Source organism: Anguilla anguilla, chromosome 15 (assembly GCF_013347855.1).
Source record: "Anguilla anguilla isolate fAngAng1 chromosome 15, fAngAng1.pri, whole genome shotgun sequence".
Classification (NCBI taxonomy): domain Eukaryota; kingdom Metazoa; phylum Chordata; class Actinopteri; order Anguilliformes; family Anguillidae; genus Anguilla; species Anguilla anguilla.
In genome coordinates, this window is record NC_049215.1 from 11,157,983 (window position 1) to 11,178,937 (window position 20,955).

Consider the following 20,955-nt stretch of genomic DNA (forward strand, 5'->3'; position numbering starts at 1 on the left):
ACTGGAGAAGGCCATCTCCCGAACACAGGCGTTGAGCACATTGGATCTCCTTGCGTATGAAATGTGCTATATAAATAAACTTGGACTATATAAATAAACTTGAACTTGTGTTCATCGGCACGCCAGCCGCCGAGGCGGCGTCCTCCCGCGCGTGCGCTCTGAGAGCTCGAACGCCCGCCGCGTGAAAGCTGAAACCTGAAGAACGGACCTCGGACTGGAGGACCGCGCGGTCGTGCCTGAACAGAGGACCGGCGTCGTTGTGTCCTGAAGCCCTGTTTGGCATCCAGATAACGCGGCCTTGAAGTTTCCCCAGTTAAAGGCATTTGTTCGCTTGTTTAGCAAATTATGAGTTGCCAACGTGATGCTGAAATATGCATGATGGAACAGTGGTCATAAGTGGGACCCTGAGAAATAACCAGGCTCAGCTAATCACGTGTATTTCAGATCTCCACCACCAGCGGGTCAATAAAGCCTGCATTTCAGGCTGTGAGACAAACAATCACTCACTGAACTGTGACAGCATCTCAATCGTTCAGTTCCCACTTAGTCCGGTGCGTCACAAGGACATTTGTCTGTTGATATAATCACGTGTCGGCCTAGATAGTGTACTAAACAGTGCAGTTTGTTTGGAATGTCAGTAACTGAAAGGTGATGTAACAATGCCACTAATGTTAGCGGGTTAGTTAGTTAACACAAAAATCGATTTAATGTGCACATAAATCCTACTGCTAACAAAATCCCTCCTCTCTTAACGTTAATTGTGGCATTAGAAAGTGAAGTAATAAACCAAAATAAATCTCTTTATTTCTCATATTAATAGATTAAAACAGTATTTAAAATTTGTATCAAAAACAGTACAACCTGTAGGTGACTAAAACCAAATTCGGAGAAATGTGTCAGGTTTATGAATAAAGTGCATTTCAGGGATATAACGGCTTATCCACATAGAAGTGATCATTATGCACCCCTAGAGTCATCTACGGGTGCAGTTTTATGTGCGTAGTGTTATTTAGAGAGGCATCGACACAAAGAAAGTTTACTCCGTTCTGAGTCCCAGCATCATTTCAGCAAAACCTGTTCAACAGAAAAGGTGTGGCAGTGACGTGGCACGAAGCCTAGCCCCTAAAGGACGGTTAATTTTACGGTAGTAGGTTATGCCGTTGATGAAAGGCTTGTTTTCTTCCGAAACAATCATGATGACAAAATGAAGTTTTCTTACAGAGTGTTGCATTCACACATAATTCTGCATTTTTCAACCTGAAAAAAAAGAAAAAAAGTTTGTGGTGCATTCTGAAAATGCTGATGTTCCTATTTAAACAGTCAATTTAGTTTCTGGTTCAGCGGTGTCTGTATTACCTAGAAAAACCTGTGCGTGTAACACTATTATTCAGCTGGGAAACATGCGGATTGATTTGCATCTACGTAGCCAAAACACAAAACTAAATGGGCTGTGTTTTGTCTAGCCATTCATGACAACAGCAGCTATGCTAAATGATGAACTGAGCTGAAGTTGCACACTTTTCAGTCTTAACTCTTAGCATGTAAATAAAATAAGCTCACAGATCTGGAGAAAACTGGAGTCCCAGGTGTGGAATGCTGTTATTATTTATTTAAATATTATATATTTTATTTAATTTTTTAAATAATTATTTTTTTGTTGTAATTTTGATTGGGCACAGTCATATTGGTGTCTATGAACTGTTATGGCTGCATAAATATGCATAATCAGTTCAAGTGTATCCTTAAACCAATCAGAGGGCAGAAAATGGCTGCTCAGAGAGAGGATTGGTCTGGCACATCCAATCACAAAGCAAGTGGAGAGCGGACAGTGCATTGCCACACAAAAGCACAGAGTATTTTGTCGAAAAAATGAGCAATGAATCACCTTGCAAGTTTTTTTTTTTTGTTGAGAAAAATGAAACCGGGCATCCATTAAACTATTAATCACATTTATTGCCTTAGTCTGCTATGTCAAGACTTTAGTAAATGGTTCCTTTTAACATATGGAAATCGATGCGGGGAAACAGTTCTTGACTGGACCTGGGTCTTGCTGATTTATGCAAATTAATCTCTTCACAGAAAAAAAACCGAAAGAAGTAATTTGCCGTTTGACGATCAAGCAGACATGGCTAACAGCTAATCAGCCGCCAAATCAGACGTTTTTTTTTCAGCGTTTCTAAAAACACTTGCTGTCCGCGTGGGCTGTCATTAGTATTTTTACCCATGTTCCAGCAGCTTATGTGCAGTACTGCTTTAAGCTTTTATCTTCGTACCTTTAGGATTTTATCTTATCTTCTTGTTGTGCGTCCATGTTTTGCTTCCCTTGTACTTGTACAGAAGTGTTGCTGATGAACACCTCTTAAGTAGTCTAATTGTATAATTGAACACATTTTGGTCTGTGCTGATTGCCAAGCAATTGCTGAGCTTGGACTGCCTACAGGGTCTCCCGTAAGATAACTGCTGAAATTTTGGCTGTCGGCCCAGTTGAACACGCACTTGATTATTTTCCCTGGCCCTCATAATAATCCGTCATGACGGTGTATTACAGCAGTGGCTTGTATCGCGATAGTTGCGACGCGCTAGATTTTTCCCACACTTTCTAGAGTGTTTCACGCCCCAAATTATCTTAAATTAAATTGGTCAGTGCATACACGATATTGTGGGACTTTTCATAACCTGTAGTGCCATCATAACTGCTTATGAGAAGTGTTATATCACGCTTATTACTGCGTTATGAAGGCTTTATGACATAGTTAAAGATGATTGCCACTGATTCTAAAAGCCAATAAGCCGTTATCTGTGTGAGCTACAACTGGAAAGGTATTCAGTGTCAAATAATGACTTACAAACAATGACAACTACACATGTGCATTTGACTGGGTAGGAAGATGGTCATCTAAGAACCAGTTGCAGAAAAGGGTATTTCATTCTACTTAGCAGTTGGAAGTGTTGGGAGTGTCCTGTAAGGAACTTAAGGAACTTAAGCTTTTGAATTTGTGTAGATTCAGGCCTATGTGTAGTTAACACGCTGCTCGTATACAGGAGGGTATATTCAGTGCCTCGGGCCATTGAAGCGGGTATAAAAAGTGTGCTGTGTTTGCCTGTTAAAATGGGGCCAGAAGCGTGTGTGATGTGGGTTGTGCAGTTCGGGGCCTGGCGGAGGCTGCCGCGTCGGCTGACGAAGCACATGAACTGGCGCCAGTCGTCCGGCGGGTTTCACGCTTTATTTTTTACTGGCGCGATATTCGTTTGTTTTATCACGAGCGGAAGCGGGGTTCTGGGCCCGTTTCTCTGAGGGGCGCTTTCGGGTGGAGGGGGGGTGCGGCGGAATTCTGTGAGAGGCGGGGTGGGGGTGGGGGGGGGGGGCTCTGTCCGAGCCCGAATCGCTGGAACGATTATCAGTACGCCGGCGCGTCGGGGCTCGGAGCAGATGGCGAATTTAGCGCTGCGCTCGGGCCAAGATGGCCGAGTAGATCCCATTACACACTTTACACTTATTATGTGTGTCAGGACATCGAAACAAACCCCCACCCCCGCCCCCAACGAACGCCCATTTTATGTAAGCCAGCCAGAGAAAGACAGACCGAAAAAGGCTTAGATTAGCACCGCATGCTCTGGGGGTGGGGTGGGGTGGGGGGGGGGGGGGCGGGGGGCGGGGGGGGTTCAACAGATAGACTGGCGGAAATGTCAAGGTCGTTGAAGGGCCTTGTTGGCAGGACGGCTGGGCGCGGGGCGTTGGTGAGTGTGGTCTCCTACGCCCCCTACAGCAGGGCTGTAATCGCGCTCTCCCTGTCCCTCAGAACACCCCTTTCATTCCTTTATCAGCGCTAGCCTCTCCTCCAGCTCTTCTTCTGGGCTTTTATTTGCGCTGTATATAAATTTCATCCTCCTTTAACAGGCTGTGCTATGGCTCACACTCACAACCTTGTTGTTTACTGTAAAATAGTGACATATTTTTGGGTGACGTTCATTTAAAGGGAGTTTATTTTTAATGGATACATATACATGTATGTGTGCTGTGTGCTGCTCATTCTCACTGTGCTGCTCATTCTCACTGTACTATAGCAGCTCATTCTCAGTGCTGTATGCTGCTCATTCTCACAGTGCTGCTCATTCTCAGTGCTGTATGCTGCTCATTCTCACAGTGCTGCTCATTCTCAGTGCTGTATGCTGCTCATTCTCACAGTGCTGTATGCTGCTCATTCACTCAGTGCTGTATGCTGCTCCTTCACTCAGTGCTGTATGCTGCTCATTCACTCAGTGCTGCTCATTCTCAGTGCTGTATGCTACTCATTATCACAGTGCTGCTCATTCTCACTGTGCTATAGCAGCTCATTCTCAGTGCTGTATGCTACTCATTATCACAGTGCTGCTCATTCTCACTGTGCTATAGCAGTTCATTCTCAGTGCTGTATGCTACTCATTATCACAGTGCTGCTCATTCTCAGTGCTGTATGCTGCTCATTTGATCTTCCTCTTGATGAAATCCTCTTCAGCTGCTGGTCTGAAAGCATTTGATCGTCTCTCTGGTTTTTATGCTTCTTTGCTTAGTTGTGACTGAGGAGTGTTCTGCACCCACACTATGGCCCCGCCACAAAGGCACACTCTTTCAGTGCTCACGCGTGCACAAACACACTTTGCATGTGTGCACATGCAAACATACACAGACACACACACATTTACACGCGCGTACACAAACAGGTACACACATGCGCTTCTGTGCATGTATAAGTGCATGTGTAAACACAAACGCTCGTGCACACGCACAAAACGGTGATGTCACAGCGCGCTCAAAGCCGCACGCCGAAAGTCGGGTAATTCTCTTCTTCCGTGTTTGCAGAGCGCCTCCCCGTTCAGTGCAGGCGCCGGATGAGTGTGTGTCTTTCCAAATAAAAAGGATCAGCAGAGTTCTGAAGCTGATCGAATGCACCTGAAACTTCCGAAATTATCCAATTTCATGGTGCGAGCGATCCCAGGTTCTCCCCGGACGTACCGGGGCGTTTAGCGGAGTCTCTCTCAGAAACGTATTTGCGCGCGGCCCCGCCGCGGCGGTAATGGAACTGCGGCAGAGCTGACAGAGCCAGACAGATTGAGCAGGTTTTAGTCAGTGACGGTCAGTTTTGCTTATGTGGAATGTGTATTCTCTGTGCTTCTCCCCTCTCCGTACCCAATGTCACCCCCCCCCCCCGCCCCCCCCCTCCCCACCAGCCGTCTCCCATAATCCTTCACTCCTGCCTTCTCACAGTCTTCTCTCTCCCTGAGAGCCGAAGGGAGTAACCTATCGAGCTTTTGCTGTAGGATGCTATAAATGAAAATTTACTCTGACATTCCGTCTGCTTTGTCAACAGGACATGGTGATGTGTGTTCCTTCAAAACGCGCTTTGTCGACACGCTTTTATCTTTCTTTGGCCTGTGTCTGTATTTTTATTTTTTGCATGAAATTACTAAGTTAAAAACTTCTCAGTTATCTCAGTTTAACTGCCACAGTTTAACACTGCCCTTAAACATGCGTCTTATTCATTTGACTGGCCGATTGAAACTGATTAAAAAATAGAGGTAGCGTTTCAACACACTGACCAGCCTTGTGCAAGGACTGATACACACTCAGTTCATGGTGTGTGTGTGTGTGTGAGACTGTCTGCATGAGAGTGTTTTTGAGTCCGAGTGTGTGTGTGTGTATGCTTGTGTATGTATGAGTGCATGCTTGTGAGTGAGTGATGGTATATGTGTGTGTGTACACGTGTTTTCATGTGTATATGTGCATGTGTGTGTGTGCATTTTTGTATGTTTGTGCATGTGTGTGTGCGTGCGTGTGTGTTTATGCGTGTGCGTGTCTGTGTGTGTGTGTGTTTACGTGTGTGTGTGTGTGTGTGTGTGTGTGTGCTTATGTCTGAAGTTCCCTGCATGTGGGTTGCTACCTCACAGTCTCCTTTCATTCCTGCTGGTGTACCAGTCCTTCCTGCTGATCTCCTCACTGCGTACCCCAAAATCCCCTGTGCCCCCATTTATAAGGGTTCCCCCTCTCTGAAGCAGTACTGTAGCAAAATTAAATTAGGATTAATTTAGCATTTAATCAGATATCACTTTTACGCTTATTTCAACTGCAGGAACATTAAATTAGGATTCATTTAGTATTTAATCAGATATCACCTTCTTTCCTCCTCTGTTTTACAAAATCTGCATTTAGTCCCTTAATATTTATTGCATTTTATTAACCTGCGTGTTTGAAGATAAAAATCAAAGTGGTTTATTTAATGGAAAAAATCAGTTAGATTAGTTAAAAACAGTTACTGCCACTGTGAAAATGATTTAATGTTTGTCCAGCATTTTTGTTGTAGAATCATTTGTGTCAGTTAGTATTTAGTAATCAGTTCTCTGCTGCTTTGAAAAAAAAATGAAGTCTCCTAGTTAAAAAATAAACCTTTGAATTTAGTGTATGTGAATATGTAATGGTAATTTAATGTAATGGTAGCTCAGCCAGTGGCCCCAGGTGTAATAAAGGAACACACATCACTTGTTCGGTTACAAAGAGCGATGAAGGAATCTCTAAATTTTGCATTTACAAGATCCTGCACCGAAGGCGTTGTAAGCTGCTCTCTCTGGGCACCGCAGGTTCCTGCAGCACCGACGTGAAGGAGAACCGCAACCTGGACAACCTGTCCTCCAAGGAGGGCCCGGGCGAGGCCGCCCAGCTCCTCCTCCTCCCCAACGGCGGCGGAGGCGGAGGCGGAGGCGGCGGCGGGGGGGGGCCGGGCCGCAAGCGCCCGCTGGAGGAGGGCAACAACGGGCACGCCGCCCACTCCAAGTTCCGGCCCAAGAAGCGGAAGAAGACGCCGGGGCCCGTGCTGCCCAAGAACGCGCTGATGCAGCTGAACGAGATCAAGCCGGGCCTGCAGTACCGGCTGCTCTCGCAGACGGGCCCCGTGCACGCGCCCGTCTTCGTCATGACCGTGGAGGTCAACGGGCAGCTCTTCGAGGGCTCGGGCCCCACCAAGAAGAAGGCCAAGCTGAACGCGGCCGAGAAGGCGCTGCGCTCCTTCGTCCAGTTCCCCAACGCCTCCGAGGCGCACCTGGCCATGGGGCGGACGCTGACGGTCAACACCGACTTCACCTCCGACCAGGCCGACTTCCCCGACATGCTCTTCAATGGCTTCGAGACGCCGGCCCCGCCCGAGGACCCTTTTTATCTGGGCGCCAACGGCAACGGGGCCTTCGGGCCGCTAGGGGAGTACCCGCTGCCCGCCGCGGCGACGGGGGTGGGGGCGGGGGGAGCGGCGGGCGGGGCCAACAGCCTGGCGCAGTCGCCGCTCCCCGCCCCCCCCTCGGCCTTCGCCGCCGCGCCCTCCGGCGGGAAGAACCCGGTGATGATCCTGAACGAGCTGCGGCCGGGCCTCAAGTACGACTTCGTGTCGGAGAGCGGCGAGAGCCACGCCAAGAACTTCGTCATGAGCGTGACGGTGGACGGCCAGACCTTCGAGGGCTCCGGCCGCAACAAGAAGCTGGCCAAGGCCCGCGCCGCCCAGGCCGCCCTGTCCGCCCTCTTCAACATGCAGCTGGACCAGACGCCGTCCCGCCAGCCCATCCCCCGCGAGGGCCTGCAGCTGCACCTGCCGCAAGTAAGACCGCCCGCTCGCCCCCCCCCCCCCCCGATAACCCCCCCGCTTGCCCCTCTCGACCCCCCCCATCCCCACCCGCCCCCCCCCCGAACACCCCCTTACCCGCAGGGGGCACCCGTACGCCCCTCCCAATAACCCCCCCCCCGCTTGCCCCTCTCCACCCCCCCCCCCCCCCGAAAACCCCCTTACCTGTAGGGGGCGCCCGTACGCCCCTCTTACCTGCGACGCGTCCCGGTCGGCGCGGGTTGTTTTTTCGCGGTGATAAACGGGAGCTCTCGCACCGTGGCCCTGACCTCGGTCTGACCGGCTCTGACCCGCCTGGCGTCGGCCATTACGAGTCACGGCCCCGCCTTTCCGACGAAGGCGTCTTATACGCCCGCTTCTCTCCGACGAAGGCGTCTCATACGCCCGCTGCTCCTCTGTGGGTGCGCCGCGCTGCGGAAAAATCTACCGAGCGCGAGAGAGCCGGTCCGGGTGACTTTTTTTTAACCCACAATCCTCTTTAGAGTCGTTCGCTCCGTTTTTAGCCACTTGTAAGGCGCGGCGTTAGCGAGACGTTAGCGTGTAGTTGGCCGTTCCGAGCCTTCTTACTGCTGAGTTATGAGTTAGCGTACTGCGCTAACGGAGGCTGTCGGGTCCTGCGCTGGATTCCCTCCAAACGAACGTAAACGTTTTTAAATGCCAGCGCGCAGGAAGTGAGGGGTGCTGCTCGTAGCCTCGGGAGGTTGTTACCCCACAGATCTTACCTCACGCGTGGTTTTCATGCTCTGAGTGCGAGACGCGGAGAGGCCCGTTTCCTTTTATCCATCGAGCTGGAGCGCTTTTTAACAGCCAGAAATGTGAGCGCGAGAAATTAGCGCTTTCCTTTATATTGTATAAATGCGATATTTGGCTCTGTCTAATATCCTGTGGCAAGTTAAAAGAAATAAAAGCCTTAGTTAACACCGATCACGCACAGTTTTTAAGAGGCGTTTATTAAAATGCGGTCTGTCTTTTTCAAATTTAGGCTGTTGGGCACAGCAGTGTTTAGGAACATCTCTTAAAACCCCCGTTTGTTACCATGTGGGGACAAATTTAGCTTTGGCTCAAAAGCCTTTAAATACCCACTGTAAATTCTACTGATTATGAAATACCCACAGCCAATTTAATATATGCTATTTATTAAGTGCCACTTTATTAAATACCCTCTTAATTTAGTATTAGCTATTTAATAGATGCCACTGTTAATTAAATACCCTCTAAATATTAAATGCTCGTTGTTTCTTAAAATTCTGCTATATATTAAATATCACTGGTTAATAAATACCTGCTGTATATGAAATTCAGCAGTTCATTAAATGCTGATGTGTATTGAATATCTAATGTGTAATGAATACACACCGTTTATTAAATACCGCTCTTTTAAATACCCACATGTTATTAAATATCGCTGTATTTTAAATAGCTGCTGTCTCCGGCGTTTTGACGTCCCAGCTGGATTTCCCTCCTCTTCGCCCGGGGGTCTTTATCTTCAACCCGCCGTCTCCGTTCACATCCCTCCCCCTTTCAGAAGCAGTTGAGACTGAGGGAAGGTGGAGAGGGACTGAGAGAGAGAGAGAGAGCGAGAGCGAGTGAGAGAGAGAGAGGCTAAGAGCGCTAACGTGCTGCGTTAGCGCGCGGGACATCTATTTACACATCTCTTAATCCCGGCCCGTAATCCCCTTTCCCAGATAGCGAGCGGGGCGAAATAAACCCTAATCTTAATTAACATCTCCACGCCGACGCTGTCGAAACAAGACAATTGATTATGCAAACTCCCGCCCAGCCCGTTTAAGAGCCGATCTGTCAATACTGCGGCCGCTTCGCCTCGTGCTGCTCTGAACCCCGTTCGCCTCTGCCAATCACCACTCCCCCGTCCCCCTGTCCCCCCCCTCGTCCCGGTCCGTCGGCCAATCAGGGGCCCCCGTAGGCTGCGCGCTGTAATCTGTGGCACTCGACCGGCCCGTGATCTGATACCTGCTCCTTTAATAAGCCGCCATTAGCCCTGGTTCGGTCCGAGCCGGGGCCTCCGCTGAGAGGGATGAAGACGCCGTAGCAGGTGTGATTTTTACAATCAGGCCCTGTGAGCTCAGATAGGGCGGGCTGGGAGTCAGGGGGGGTAATGCAGGATCGCCAGCTTAAGAGCCGGTCACAAGTTCACACCCTCCTCTTTTATTCAGGAGTCTGTTACCTCCTCCTCGCTCCCATATTCCCTCTCTCCCTCTCTCTCTTTTTCTCTCTTTCTCCATCTCTTTCTCCCTCTCCCTCCATTTCTTTCTCTCCCTCCCTCCATCTGTCTCTCCCTCCATCTCTTTCTCTCTCTCTCTCTCTCCCTCCCTCCCTCCGTCCATCTTTCTCTCCCTCCATCTCTTTTTCTCTCGCTCTCCTCCATCTCTCTCTCCCTCCATCTCTGTCTCTCTCTCCCTCTCTCCATCTGTCTCTCTCTACCCCTCCCATTTACATTACATTAATTTAGCAGGTGCTTTTATCCAAACGATCTACAGTAAGTCTCTTTCTACCCCTTTCTGTTTCTTCACTTTCTCTCTATCGCTACAACTTTCCACATCTCACTCTATCCCTCTCTCCTCTCTGCCCCCTCGCTCTCTCTTTCCCTCTCTCTTTTGCTCTCTCTCACCCTCTCCGTGCTTAATTCACCGTGGGACTCCTCTGTCTGAGACGACACCCATCTAATTGACTAATTCATTCTCCGTCGTTAAATATTTATTTAATCTACCTTCAGCTGTTCACAAAGGTGCCCTTTGTTTGGTTCCGACTATCCATTAAAACAGTGGCACAAAATGGCGGGACCGTTTCCATGTTATTACAGAAATACTTTCAGACCCCTCCCCTCCCCATCACTAGCACTAGGCTAATAAAGACAGGAGAAGGCTAATGTAAGTCTAAAATTAAGACGTTTTATTAGTGTAAGTAGGAGACTCTGAAGCTGCTGAGAATTTAAACAGGGCTAATTTTTTCATTTATCCTAATTCATTGGTTTTTTTTTGTTGTTGTTTTTGTACACCATTTGCCTGCATATTAATGACTGTTAAGGGAAAGCAAAGTGAAAGACAGGGAATATTAAAATTGAAAAATTTAAGGTTCCACTTGAATATTGATACCAAAGTTCCGTCATTCTGGGCTCTGACGGACAGGCTGAATTCGAGCAGGGCCACAGTGTGAACAGTGGTGTGCTGCACTCATGCTGTACCTGGGGAGTCTGCACTGCCTGTCAGACCCAGAGTTTACAGACATAGGGGTTTACAGACCCAGAGTTTACAGACCCAGGGTTTACAGACATAGGGGTTTACAGACCCAGTGTTTTACAGACCCAGGGTATACAGACATAGGGATTTACAGACCCAGTGTTTTACAAACCCAGGGATTTACAGATTTACAGCAAACTGCTGCTGTTCTGTTTAATCCGGATCTGTTTCCACTTCCAATTCGTTAAAAGTGACGAGATCTATGATGGCTTTATCTGTTTCGGTAAGTTTGAGATAATTGCATTACATAATTAATTGATCATTTATGTGTGTGTGTGTGTGTGTGTCTGTTCTTAATTTCTGACTGCTGGTAACATACCAACAAGTGTGAATGACTGTGTGCTCATAGCTTGAGTCTGGGAGATGTGTGTAAAATCGGAAAACCATTTATAAAAGAGCTCACTGCTCTCTGAAATGGGATGTGAAATACAGGCGGGTTGTTTGTTTGGGTCTGTTTTGATTGTGTGTGTGTGAGTGAGAGATGTGTGTGTGAGATGTGTGTGAGTGATGTGTATGTAAGAGATGTGTGAGTGAGAGGTGTGTGTGTGAGAGATGTGTGTGTGAGAGATTTGTAATTGAGAGATGTGTGTGTGAGAGATGTGTGAGTGAGAGATGTGTAAGTGAGAGATGTGTGAGTGAGAGATGTGTGAGTGAGAGATGTGTAATTGAGAGATGTGTGAGTGAGAGATGTGTGAGTGAGGTGATGTGTGAGTGAGAGATGTGTGTGTGAGAGATGTGTAATTGAGAGATGTGTGAGTGAGAGATGTGTAAGTGAGAGATGTGTGAGTGAGAGATGGGTGAGTGAGAGATGGTCACAGACTCTGTGTGGTGCCCCAGGTTCTGGCGGACGCCGTCTCCCGTCTGGTGGTGGACAAGTTCAGCGAGCTGACGGACAACTTCACGTCCCCCCACGCGCGGCGGAAAGTCCTGGCGGGAGTCGTCATGACGACAGGTACGCTGCCATCTCCGTTTACGTGGAGACGCTCTTAAGCCGGACACCCACCGCACGCGTATCAACCGCGAGCGCACTACGCGCGTAACTGAAGCGTAGTTGAAGTACTGTTATTACAACGGCAGCGGGCGACGTCGTCTCCACCAGATGCGAACGCGTCGCGAACCAGCTCCGAAGCTCGCGCGACACAAGCGAACTGAAGCGTAGTTTTTCGCTTCTGTTCTATTTTTTCGGCTTGTCGCACGTCACGATGGCCTGTTTATACACAGAAATATGCTCTAAAATGCTAGGTGTACATGCTCTGATTTATATTTCATCCTTATATTACTGGGGGCGTGTCCCTAGTTCCCTCTTGCAGTAGTGGAGAACAAGATAAAACCAGATAAACACCAGATATTTTATAAGCAGCTAAAAAATACAAAATACAAGCCTTTTCGTTTTTGTATTGTCCTTGCAGAAAAAAAAAAAAGAAAAACTGGAACCTGGGGAAAAGGCAAACTTAGTTTCGCTATCTTATTTTGCGGAGGGGGTGGGGTAAATTTGAAAATACACCACAGAAAGACGTAGCCTATTGGATGATGTAGAAGTGAATGCACCGAGCAGCGGTTTGTTAGCTTGAGTGTTGGAAGGTAGTTTTTAACCAACCGTTGCTCAGCTCATGTGACTTCTCCGATGTCTTCTTTCGCCATGCTTTCAAAAAGGGCTTGTTAATAAAAATCAGATAATCCACAGAGCTTTAGAAAATCAGATTATTTAGTGGTCTTGCCGATGAAAATGCTTACAACTTCATTTATAAAATAGGTGCAAGCCTTTATTGCACTTGTACTTCAAAGCTTACGGTGTTCATGGCGTTGTGGTGTTCATATCCCTTCAAGATTAAACTGTAAAAGATTACGCTATCTTTTTGATGATTAGCTGATTTTACTAAAACTGATCCTATACATGTATTGACGTGAATGACAAGACGACATGGGAATTCCCAATGGTTGATTACGGATTATTTATTATTATTATGATCATCACATATTCTTCATGAAATTGGCACGCTTGTTAACCAAGCAAATAAATTAATGCAGTTTGAGATTGATTATTATGCAGGCTACGTTGCGATTTAAGCTTATGGTAATTCTTGAAAGCGTTTACTTTCTCACGTATTTACATGAGTTAACAAAATATTACCAAATTAACAAACTGAAAAAGGTCTCTCGCCAAGTATTCACTTAACCCATAATCAACAGTCCTGAACAAATGTGAAATACACGATGTAAGCCCACTGCAGACTGCGAGAGCTACTAGGAATATAGAGCTTTAAGCAAGCCTTTGCGCGACACAAACGGAACCAGTGTAGATACGCTACGCGCCGCGCCGCTTTGCCGTGCTGCTTACGCGACGCGTGCGGTGGGTGCCCGGCGTTCGATTCCCGCGGCCCGTTAAACGGACCGTGACTCTCAGGAGGGGGTGCTTTTCCCCGCACGGTTCTCACCTCCTGAGTCTCACTCGTGCCGTTTTGCAGGGCACGTTTTTACATATTGGTTAGTTTTAGAGACTGTGCGCAGGCCTTCCCGTTCAGCCATCTTTAACCCCCCTGCCCCCCCCCCCCCACCCCCACCCCTCAGGCACTGATGTCAAGGAAGCCCAGGTGATCTGCGTTTCCACGGGAACAAAGTGCATAAACGGAGAGTACATGAGCGACCGCGGCCTGGCGCTGAACGACTGTCACGCGGAGATAATCGCCCGGCGCTCCCTCATCCGGTACCTGTACACGGAGCTGGAGCACTTCCTCTGGTGAGTCAGCCGCCCGCGCCGGCGCACGCGTCTACAGCTGCCCTGAAGGGTGACTCCTCTCAGGCCCAAAACATGCCCTACGTATGTAGCATGTACGCAAATGAGTACGCGGGGCTGAGGCACTGCACACGCACGGCCCGGTCGCTCAAACTCGACGTGCGCTCTCACGTCCATGTGGAGGTAATAAACCGGAGTCCTCTAGGGGGCGATCCAGGACAATTGTGAAAGGCTAATCGGAAAACAGCAGACATGGAAGAAGACTGCGTCCTCCTGTTGTCACCTGCTACAGCTTGTGTTGCGTTAAGGATTTCAGGTGACACATTGTAGAACCCGACTTTGCGTAGCTCGAAGCGTCTGCGTTCGCATACTTACATGGGGTATGTTTCCGGCCTTGGTGTCGTCGTGTAGTAATTACACAGACAAAACCAGCATGTGTTAGGATGGTGCTCATAAAAAAAAATGTTTTAATGAGAAATAAAATATAAGAAGTATGATGTTATATAAGTACTAAAAAGTTGAACCCGTCCCTGGACAGATTACAGAAACAGGCATGTCAAAAAAAGAAGTTTTATTGCAAGTAAATTGCTGAATCTGAAATGTGTTAAACTGCTTTTGTGCAGAAGCTGAACCTATGTATTCGGCTGATATTTAGCATTTATGGAAAATAATATGTATGACTTGGTGTAGACCCAAGTTTTGCATTTCTCTGTTATTGTGATGTGGGAGTGTTGTAGGCGATTGTTTGCTTTAAAGTTGAGTGCGCTCAGTGCTCAGAGGTAGCATGTTCTAGAAGACGAGGCGCTAAATAAAGATTGATTGATTGAATTGGTGGTTGATGGGGCATGGGGCGCTCATCAAAGTGGTAATAAACTTCTGCGAACAAGGTTTGTTATCGCAGCTCTTAATATGTCTCCCCAGTTTCAATTAACGAGCTAATTTAGGCTTATTAGGCACCCAATTGAATTATGGCTAATGTTAACGAACGTTAGCGCCAACCTGCGCTGGCAGGAACCCTTCGCGGCGCTGAATCCATTGCATCCCCCTCAGTAGGGGGCGGCCATTTTGGCTCAGACTCCTGTGGTAACTACCGTGGGCCTCCTTTCCCGCCCTTGCAGCAACAGCAAAGAGGAGCACCAGAAGTCGATATTCGTCAGGTGCGAGAAGCACGGCTACCGGCTGAAGGACAACGTGCAGTTCCACCTGTACATCAGCACCTCGCCCTGCGGAGACGCCCGAATCTTCTCGCCCCACGAAGCGGGCGTGGAAGGTAACCCGCGCTCCGGCCCTGCGTGCGTTAATTTCTGTTTTATTTACCCCTAAATGAAGAGAAATCTCACTCTCTCTGTATGTTCCTCATACCAACAGAGAGAGGTACTGATAGAGAGGGGGTCATAGCACAGAAAGTTCTATGGTGAGGAATTTGAACCCCCAGGGAGGGGGGGGGGGGGGGGGGTGGTGAGTCAGGGCCATGGTCTCCCATTCCACACTGCTAATGGTCGCACACCCCCCACCCGCACCCCCACGGTGTTTGAGTGAGCAGTGCGCAGGATGATCAGCAGCTCTAACACTCCCCGTCCTCTTTAAAATCAGGGCCTTGCTCTGACTCATTCTCTCAACTGTTTCCTTCCTCCCCCCCCCTTCATATCGAGTGGAGAATGAAACCTGTAGCAGTTTGTACCGATGGCTTTTTTTCTCGGTGGTGGAAAGGAGCAGTCTGTGCACGTTAACCAGTTGCGTACGAGCGTCTCATTTCCCCCACCGCACGATGCGTAAAAGTGAAACGAGTAACTGTAAAATGAAAAACTAATCGTAACATTTATGAAAAGGAGTGTGTGGCTCTTTGACCTGACGGCGGGCTCCTAAGCAGTCACACACACATTAGTGGCAGGTTTTTAAAAAAATCCTTCTCGTCCTGCTCAGAGTAGGAGCTAACATCGATTTAACCACAATTTAACCGTTTCAGGATTCAGACGAGTGGTGTTTCAGGATTCAGACGCGCTTGTGTTTCAGGATTCAGACGCGCTTGTGTTTCAGGATTCAGACGCGCTTGTGTTTCAGGATTCAGACGAGTGGTGTTTCAGGATTCAGACGCGCTTGTGTTTCAGGATTCAGACGCGCTTGTGTTTCAGGATTCAGACGCGCTTGTGTTTCAGGATTCAGACGCGCTTGTGATTCAGGATTCAGACGCGCTTGTGTTTCAGGATTCAGACGCGCTTGTGTTTCAGGATTCAGACGAGTGGTGTTTCAGGATTCAGACGCGCTTGTGTTTCAGGATTCAGACGCGCTTGTGTTTCAGGATTCAGACGCCCTTGTGTTTCAGGATTCAGACGCGCTTGTGTTTCAGGATTCAGACGCGCTTGTGTTTCAGGATTCAGACGCGCTTGTGTTTCAGGATTCAGACGCGCTTGTGTTTCAGGATTCAGACGCGCTTGTGTTTCAGGATTCAGACGCGCTTGTGTTTCAGGATTCAGACGCGCTTGTGTTTCAGGATTCAGACGCGCTTGTGTTTCAGGATTCAGACGCGCTTGTGTTTCAGGATTCAGACTCAGGATGTTGTAGAGATGGTCTTAATTCAACATGGCGTCTGTACACAGAGTCCATCAACAAAGATTAATTTGATTCACTTTTTTTTTTTTTTTGCTTTGCTGTGCAACATATTGTAATTATAATAAATTTAGTGCTGGTACTGAATTAAATCTCTTTGACTGATTATTTTATTTAATTAAGTTAATAGATATGTTCTGCACTTGTAATTCCTTTTTTCCCGTTCTTTTTAATTAGCACTATCTTCTGGGGCCCGAATCTGCATCACAAATATAATGCAATAATTTTTATAATTGGAGCTGCTTCGTTTTTTATTATTTTTTTGCTGTTATTAATTCTTTAAATGGCCTCATGTCATAGTGCTTTGACGCATACATAATTGTTTTTTGGCCTACCGCCGCAGACGAGGTAAAAGATGAAAAGAAGGATTATTTGTTTCTTGTTGTGATTTTCTCACGAGGTAGTCTCTGTCATCGCTCTCTTCCCCAGACCAGGGGGACCGGCACCCCAACAGGAAGGCTCGGGGGCAGCTGCGGACGAAAATCGAGTCGGGGGAGGGGACGATCCCCGTGAGGTCCAGTAACACCATTCAGACGTGGGACGGGGTGCTGCAGGGAGAGAGGCTACTGACCATGTCCTGCAGCGACAAAATCGCCAGGTCAGTTATCCCCAGAACTAGTGAACTCTGCCTGGTCAGTTATCCTCAGACCCAGTGAACTCTCTGCCAGGTCAGTTACCCTCAGACCCAGTGGACTCTGCCTGGTCAGTTATCCCCAGTCCCAGTGAACTCTCTGCCAGGTCAGTTACCCTCAGACCCAGTGAACTCTGCCTGGTCAGTTATCCTCAGACCCAGTGAACTCTCTGCCAGGTCAGTTACCCTCAGACCCAGTGAACTCTCTGTCTGGTCAGTTATCCCCTATGTGCAATGAAAATCAGAAATTATGAACAGTCAAAATCAAAAATGGCTATGAGAAATCAAAATCAAAAATGGTTACATACTGTCAAAATCGTGATATTTCACGATTTTACGCCTGTTTATTGAGTGGAGATTCTAATAAAATTACAGTATAACTAATCAGAACTTACTGTTAGTGACCTGCCAATCAGAAGTGATCATACACAACAGACATGCCGTGCCAGACTGTGTTTAGAAATGTCATACTTAAAAATTATAATTATAATTTTCCTGTTTAGTAATCTAAAAATATGCACGTCTTTTTATCTTGGGAAAAGGAGTGTTTTGCAGTCTGTACATGCAGCACGTTCCGCACAAGCTGTTTTTAGTAAAAAGGACACAGGACCCCTCCCCGGGTTGTACCTCCCGAACCCCCCCTGCCCCCCTCTCTTCCCGCCCCCCGTCTCCTCCTCCCCGGTGCTCTGAGACGGGAGCCGGGCTGAAGTGCCGTGTTATCGGGGGACCCGGCGCTGTCCGCCCTCGTTGTGACGGCTGCGCGCGGAGCGATAAGGGGGTGTCACCGCCGCGCCGGGCCTGTCGCCGTTAATGAGACGGGTTCGCTCTCTGACACATCGCGCCTCGCTCGCTTCCCCTCGCTCGCTCTCCCGCCGTTACTCTGTCCCCCCCGCCCCCGCAGCGCCGTACCGCCTGTCCCTCATCACTGCAGCTAGCGCACCCTCCCACAGCCTGTTTCACACGTCCCCTATATCCACAGCTCCCCGCTGCTCCCTGCTGCTCCCCACAGCCCCTCATACCTCCCTAATGCTCCCCGCTGCTCCGCATACCTCCATACTGCTCCCTACTGCTCCTCATACCTCCCTAATGCTCCCCGCTGCTCCCTACTGCTCCTCATACCTCCTCACTGCTCCCCACAGCCCCTCATACCTCCCGACTGCTCCCTGCCGCTCCTCATACCTCCCCGCTGCTCCCTGCTGCTCCTCATACCTCCCTACACCTCCCCACTGCCCCCTACTGCTCCCCACAGCCCCTCATACCTCCCCACTGCTCCCTACTGCTCCTCATACCTCCCCACTGCTTCCCACAGCCCCTCATACCTCCCCACTTCTCCCACTGCTCCTCCCAGCCGCATACAGATGCAACAGTTCAAGAACTGGATCCCAGGTGCATTCATAAGGGGGTAATAAACGTGGAAGCAGCAGGTGCACAGCTTCTGTACACAGGCAGCAGTGTCTCCTCAAGGTCTCTCCCCTTTTAACGATGTGCACATTGATTTCCTGCCCCCCATGGGGAGAATGAATTGGGTTAAGGACGCTGTACTAGTCCTGAGGGAAGTCTCCATACTGCCCAACAGGCTGCTTTTGCTGGGGAAGCATCCGCTCTGTTGTGTTAATGCGCGTTGGTGAGGAGGTGGCTGGTACTGGACGGGCGCGTGCGCTGAGCGGGTTTCAGCCGCCGCAGGTTTCTCGGCCTCAATGAGAGCGAGCGCCGAACAGCCAGGTCAGTCTGGCCTGAGGCTGACCCCAGCCGTTAGCCGTGGGCTATTTCCCGCCCGGCGGGTGTAACAGTGTGGGGGGGGGGGTCTGACGAGCCGAACCGCGTCCCCTCTGCCGACGCCGCGCGGCTCTAAGTCATTACGAATCTCGGGTGGGTGGGTGGGGGGGGGGGGGAGTAAATTTTCTCTATTTTTGTCCTGTTATTCTCTCCCGTCTGATTGTGAGTCACACCTCGGGGGAAGTAAAGTGAGAAGGGGCTCAATTAGCCGGCTGAAGTAGCCGCGCGCGCTCAGGGCGGCGGGTGTTCCGCGCGGCTGATTGGCTGAACTCCGCCCGTTCACTCGGTCCCCCAATCACTTGAGCCCGCTCTCCCCGGAACGCACCGGCGGGTGCGGAGGAGCACGCCTCGCCTTGATTAGGCCTTTTGATTGTGCGGAGCAAAGTGCCCCGTCCCGCTGGGACTTTTAACGGGAGGGGGGGCGCAGGTGGAGGGGGTGGGGGGGGGGGTATCACTAATGGTAATGGTCGTGTAAACTTTCCTCTTAGTTTGGGAAAGGTGCGCTGTTCCCCACACCTGAAGTTCTCTCTCAGTCTGGCTTCGAGCCCTGATGAGGCTCAGGGGTTAGAGCCCTGGAGCGTGGAAGCAGGGAGGAGCAGTTAAGCATGAAATTAAGCATTAACTCGCAATTTACCATCCCTATTTACAGCTTAACAAGAACAGAGAAGCTGTGATTTACAGGAGTATGAAGTATGCAGCTTCTGACTGGCACACAGGCTGTTTTTGTTTTTATAGCTTGGTGAAGTTGTGACTGTTCCTGCCTGTTCTGTGCGGCTGAGTTTAGCTGTTCCTACGTGTTCTGTGTAGCTGAGTTTAGCTGTTCCTGCGTGTTCTGTGTGGCTGAGTTTGGCTGTTCCTGCGTGTTCTGTGTGACTGAGTTTAGCTGTTCCTGCGTGTTCTGTGTGGCTGAGTTTAGCTGTTCCTGCATGTTCTGTGTAGCTGAGTTTGGCTGTTCCTGCGTGTTCTGTGTGGCTGAGTTTGACTGTTCCTGCGTGTTCTGTGTGACTGAGTTTAGCTGTTTCTGCGTGTTCTGTGTGGCTGAGTTTGACTGTTCCTGCGTGTTCTGTGTGGCTGAGTTTAGCTGTTCCTGCGTGTTCTGTGTGGCTGAGTTTAGCTGTTCCTGCGTGTTCTGTGTGGCTGAGTTTAGCTGTTCCTGCGTGTTCTGTGTGGCTGAGTTTGACTGTTCCTGCGTGTTCTGTGTGGCTGAGTTTAGCTGTTCCTGCGTGTTCTGTGTGGCTGAGTTTAGCTGTTCCTGCGTGTTCTGTGTGGCTGAGTTTAGCTGTTCCTGCGTGTTCTGTGTGGCTGAGTTTAGCTGTTCCTGCGTGTTCTGTGTGGCTGAGTTTAGCTGTTTCTGCGTGTTCTGTGTGGCTGAGTTTGACTGTTCCTGCGTGTTCTGTGTGGCTGAGTTTAGCTGTTCCTGCGTGTTCTGTGTGGCTGAGTTTAGCTGTTCCTGCGTGTTCTGTGTGGCTGAGTTTAGCTGTTCCTGCGTGTTCTGTGTGGCTGAGTTTGACTGTTCCTGCGTGTTCTGTGTGGCTGAGTTTGGCTGTTCCTGCGTGTTCTGTGTGGCTGAGTTTGACTGTTCCTGCGTGTTCTGTGTGGCTGAGTTTGACGGCTGTTCGGGCGTGTTCTCCGCAGGTGGAACGTGGTGGGGGTCCAGGGCTCACTCATGAGCTACTTCACGGAGCCCATCTACTTCTCCAGCATCATCCTGGGCAGCCTGTACCACGCCGACCACCTCTCCCGCGCCATGTACCAGCGCATCGCCGACATCGAGGACCTGCCCCAGCAGTTCACCCTCAACCGACCCCTGCTCAGCGGTGAGCCCCCCGCCCCCCCCGGCCATACACCAGACCCCCCCTCTGCAGAGGCTGCGCTTCGCCTGCCGGAAAATTCCACCAGCAGAGCATCACTGATTTTCTCCGAGCCGCACCTCGTTGTTTTCGCTCTGTTTTAGTCGTTTAGCCGACGCCCCTAAACGGAATCGCGTCTGACTGAGCGCTCACAATAAGCTTATCAACTGGCAGGAACACGTTTGAAATAAAGCGTAATCAAAAGAAGGTTTCTGTAATGAATACACTGTCATATAAGTGCCAGACTTAAAGAGATCCATTAGTAGCCCATAGCACCAGCACCGTAACATTAATTAACCGCAGCGGCAGTTGTACAGCGCGGCTTTGGATCACTAAATCATGGGCAGCAGTGGGAGAAATGAGTGTGTCTGAGTTACAGAACCTTGTGTAATGTATTCTGTCAGAAGGTGTCTAATGCAGTGGTGTGGTAGTTATGGTGTTATGTAATTACAGGAATTTA

The 20,955-nt window shown here is 49.2% G+C and overlaps 1 protein-coding gene across 6 annotated transcripts in view; it reads left to right on the forward strand.

Annotated features, from left to right (window-relative positions):
• The window catches only part of LOC118214233 (double-stranded RNA-specific editase 1-like), a 141,660-nt gene that overhangs the window by 114,490 nt on the left and 6,215 nt on the right, over window positions 1-20,955 (forward strand). For all 6 annotated transcript variants that reach the window (XM_035394012.1, XM_035394010.1, XM_035394011.1 and 3 more), the window contains 6 exons: window positions 6,613-7,616; window positions 11,735-11,849; window positions 13,466-13,634; window positions 14,750-14,901; window positions 16,668-16,836; window positions 20,281-20,462. In XM_035394012.1, the coding sequence (XP_035249903.1) occupies window positions 6,613-7,616; window positions 11,735-11,849; window positions 13,466-13,634; window positions 14,750-14,901; window positions 16,668-16,836; window positions 20,281-20,462 (1,791 nt within the window). The remainder of the gene's footprint in view (window positions 1-6,612; window positions 7,617-11,734; window positions 11,850-13,465; window positions 13,635-14,749; window positions 14,902-16,667; window positions 16,837-20,280; window positions 20,463-20,955) is intronic.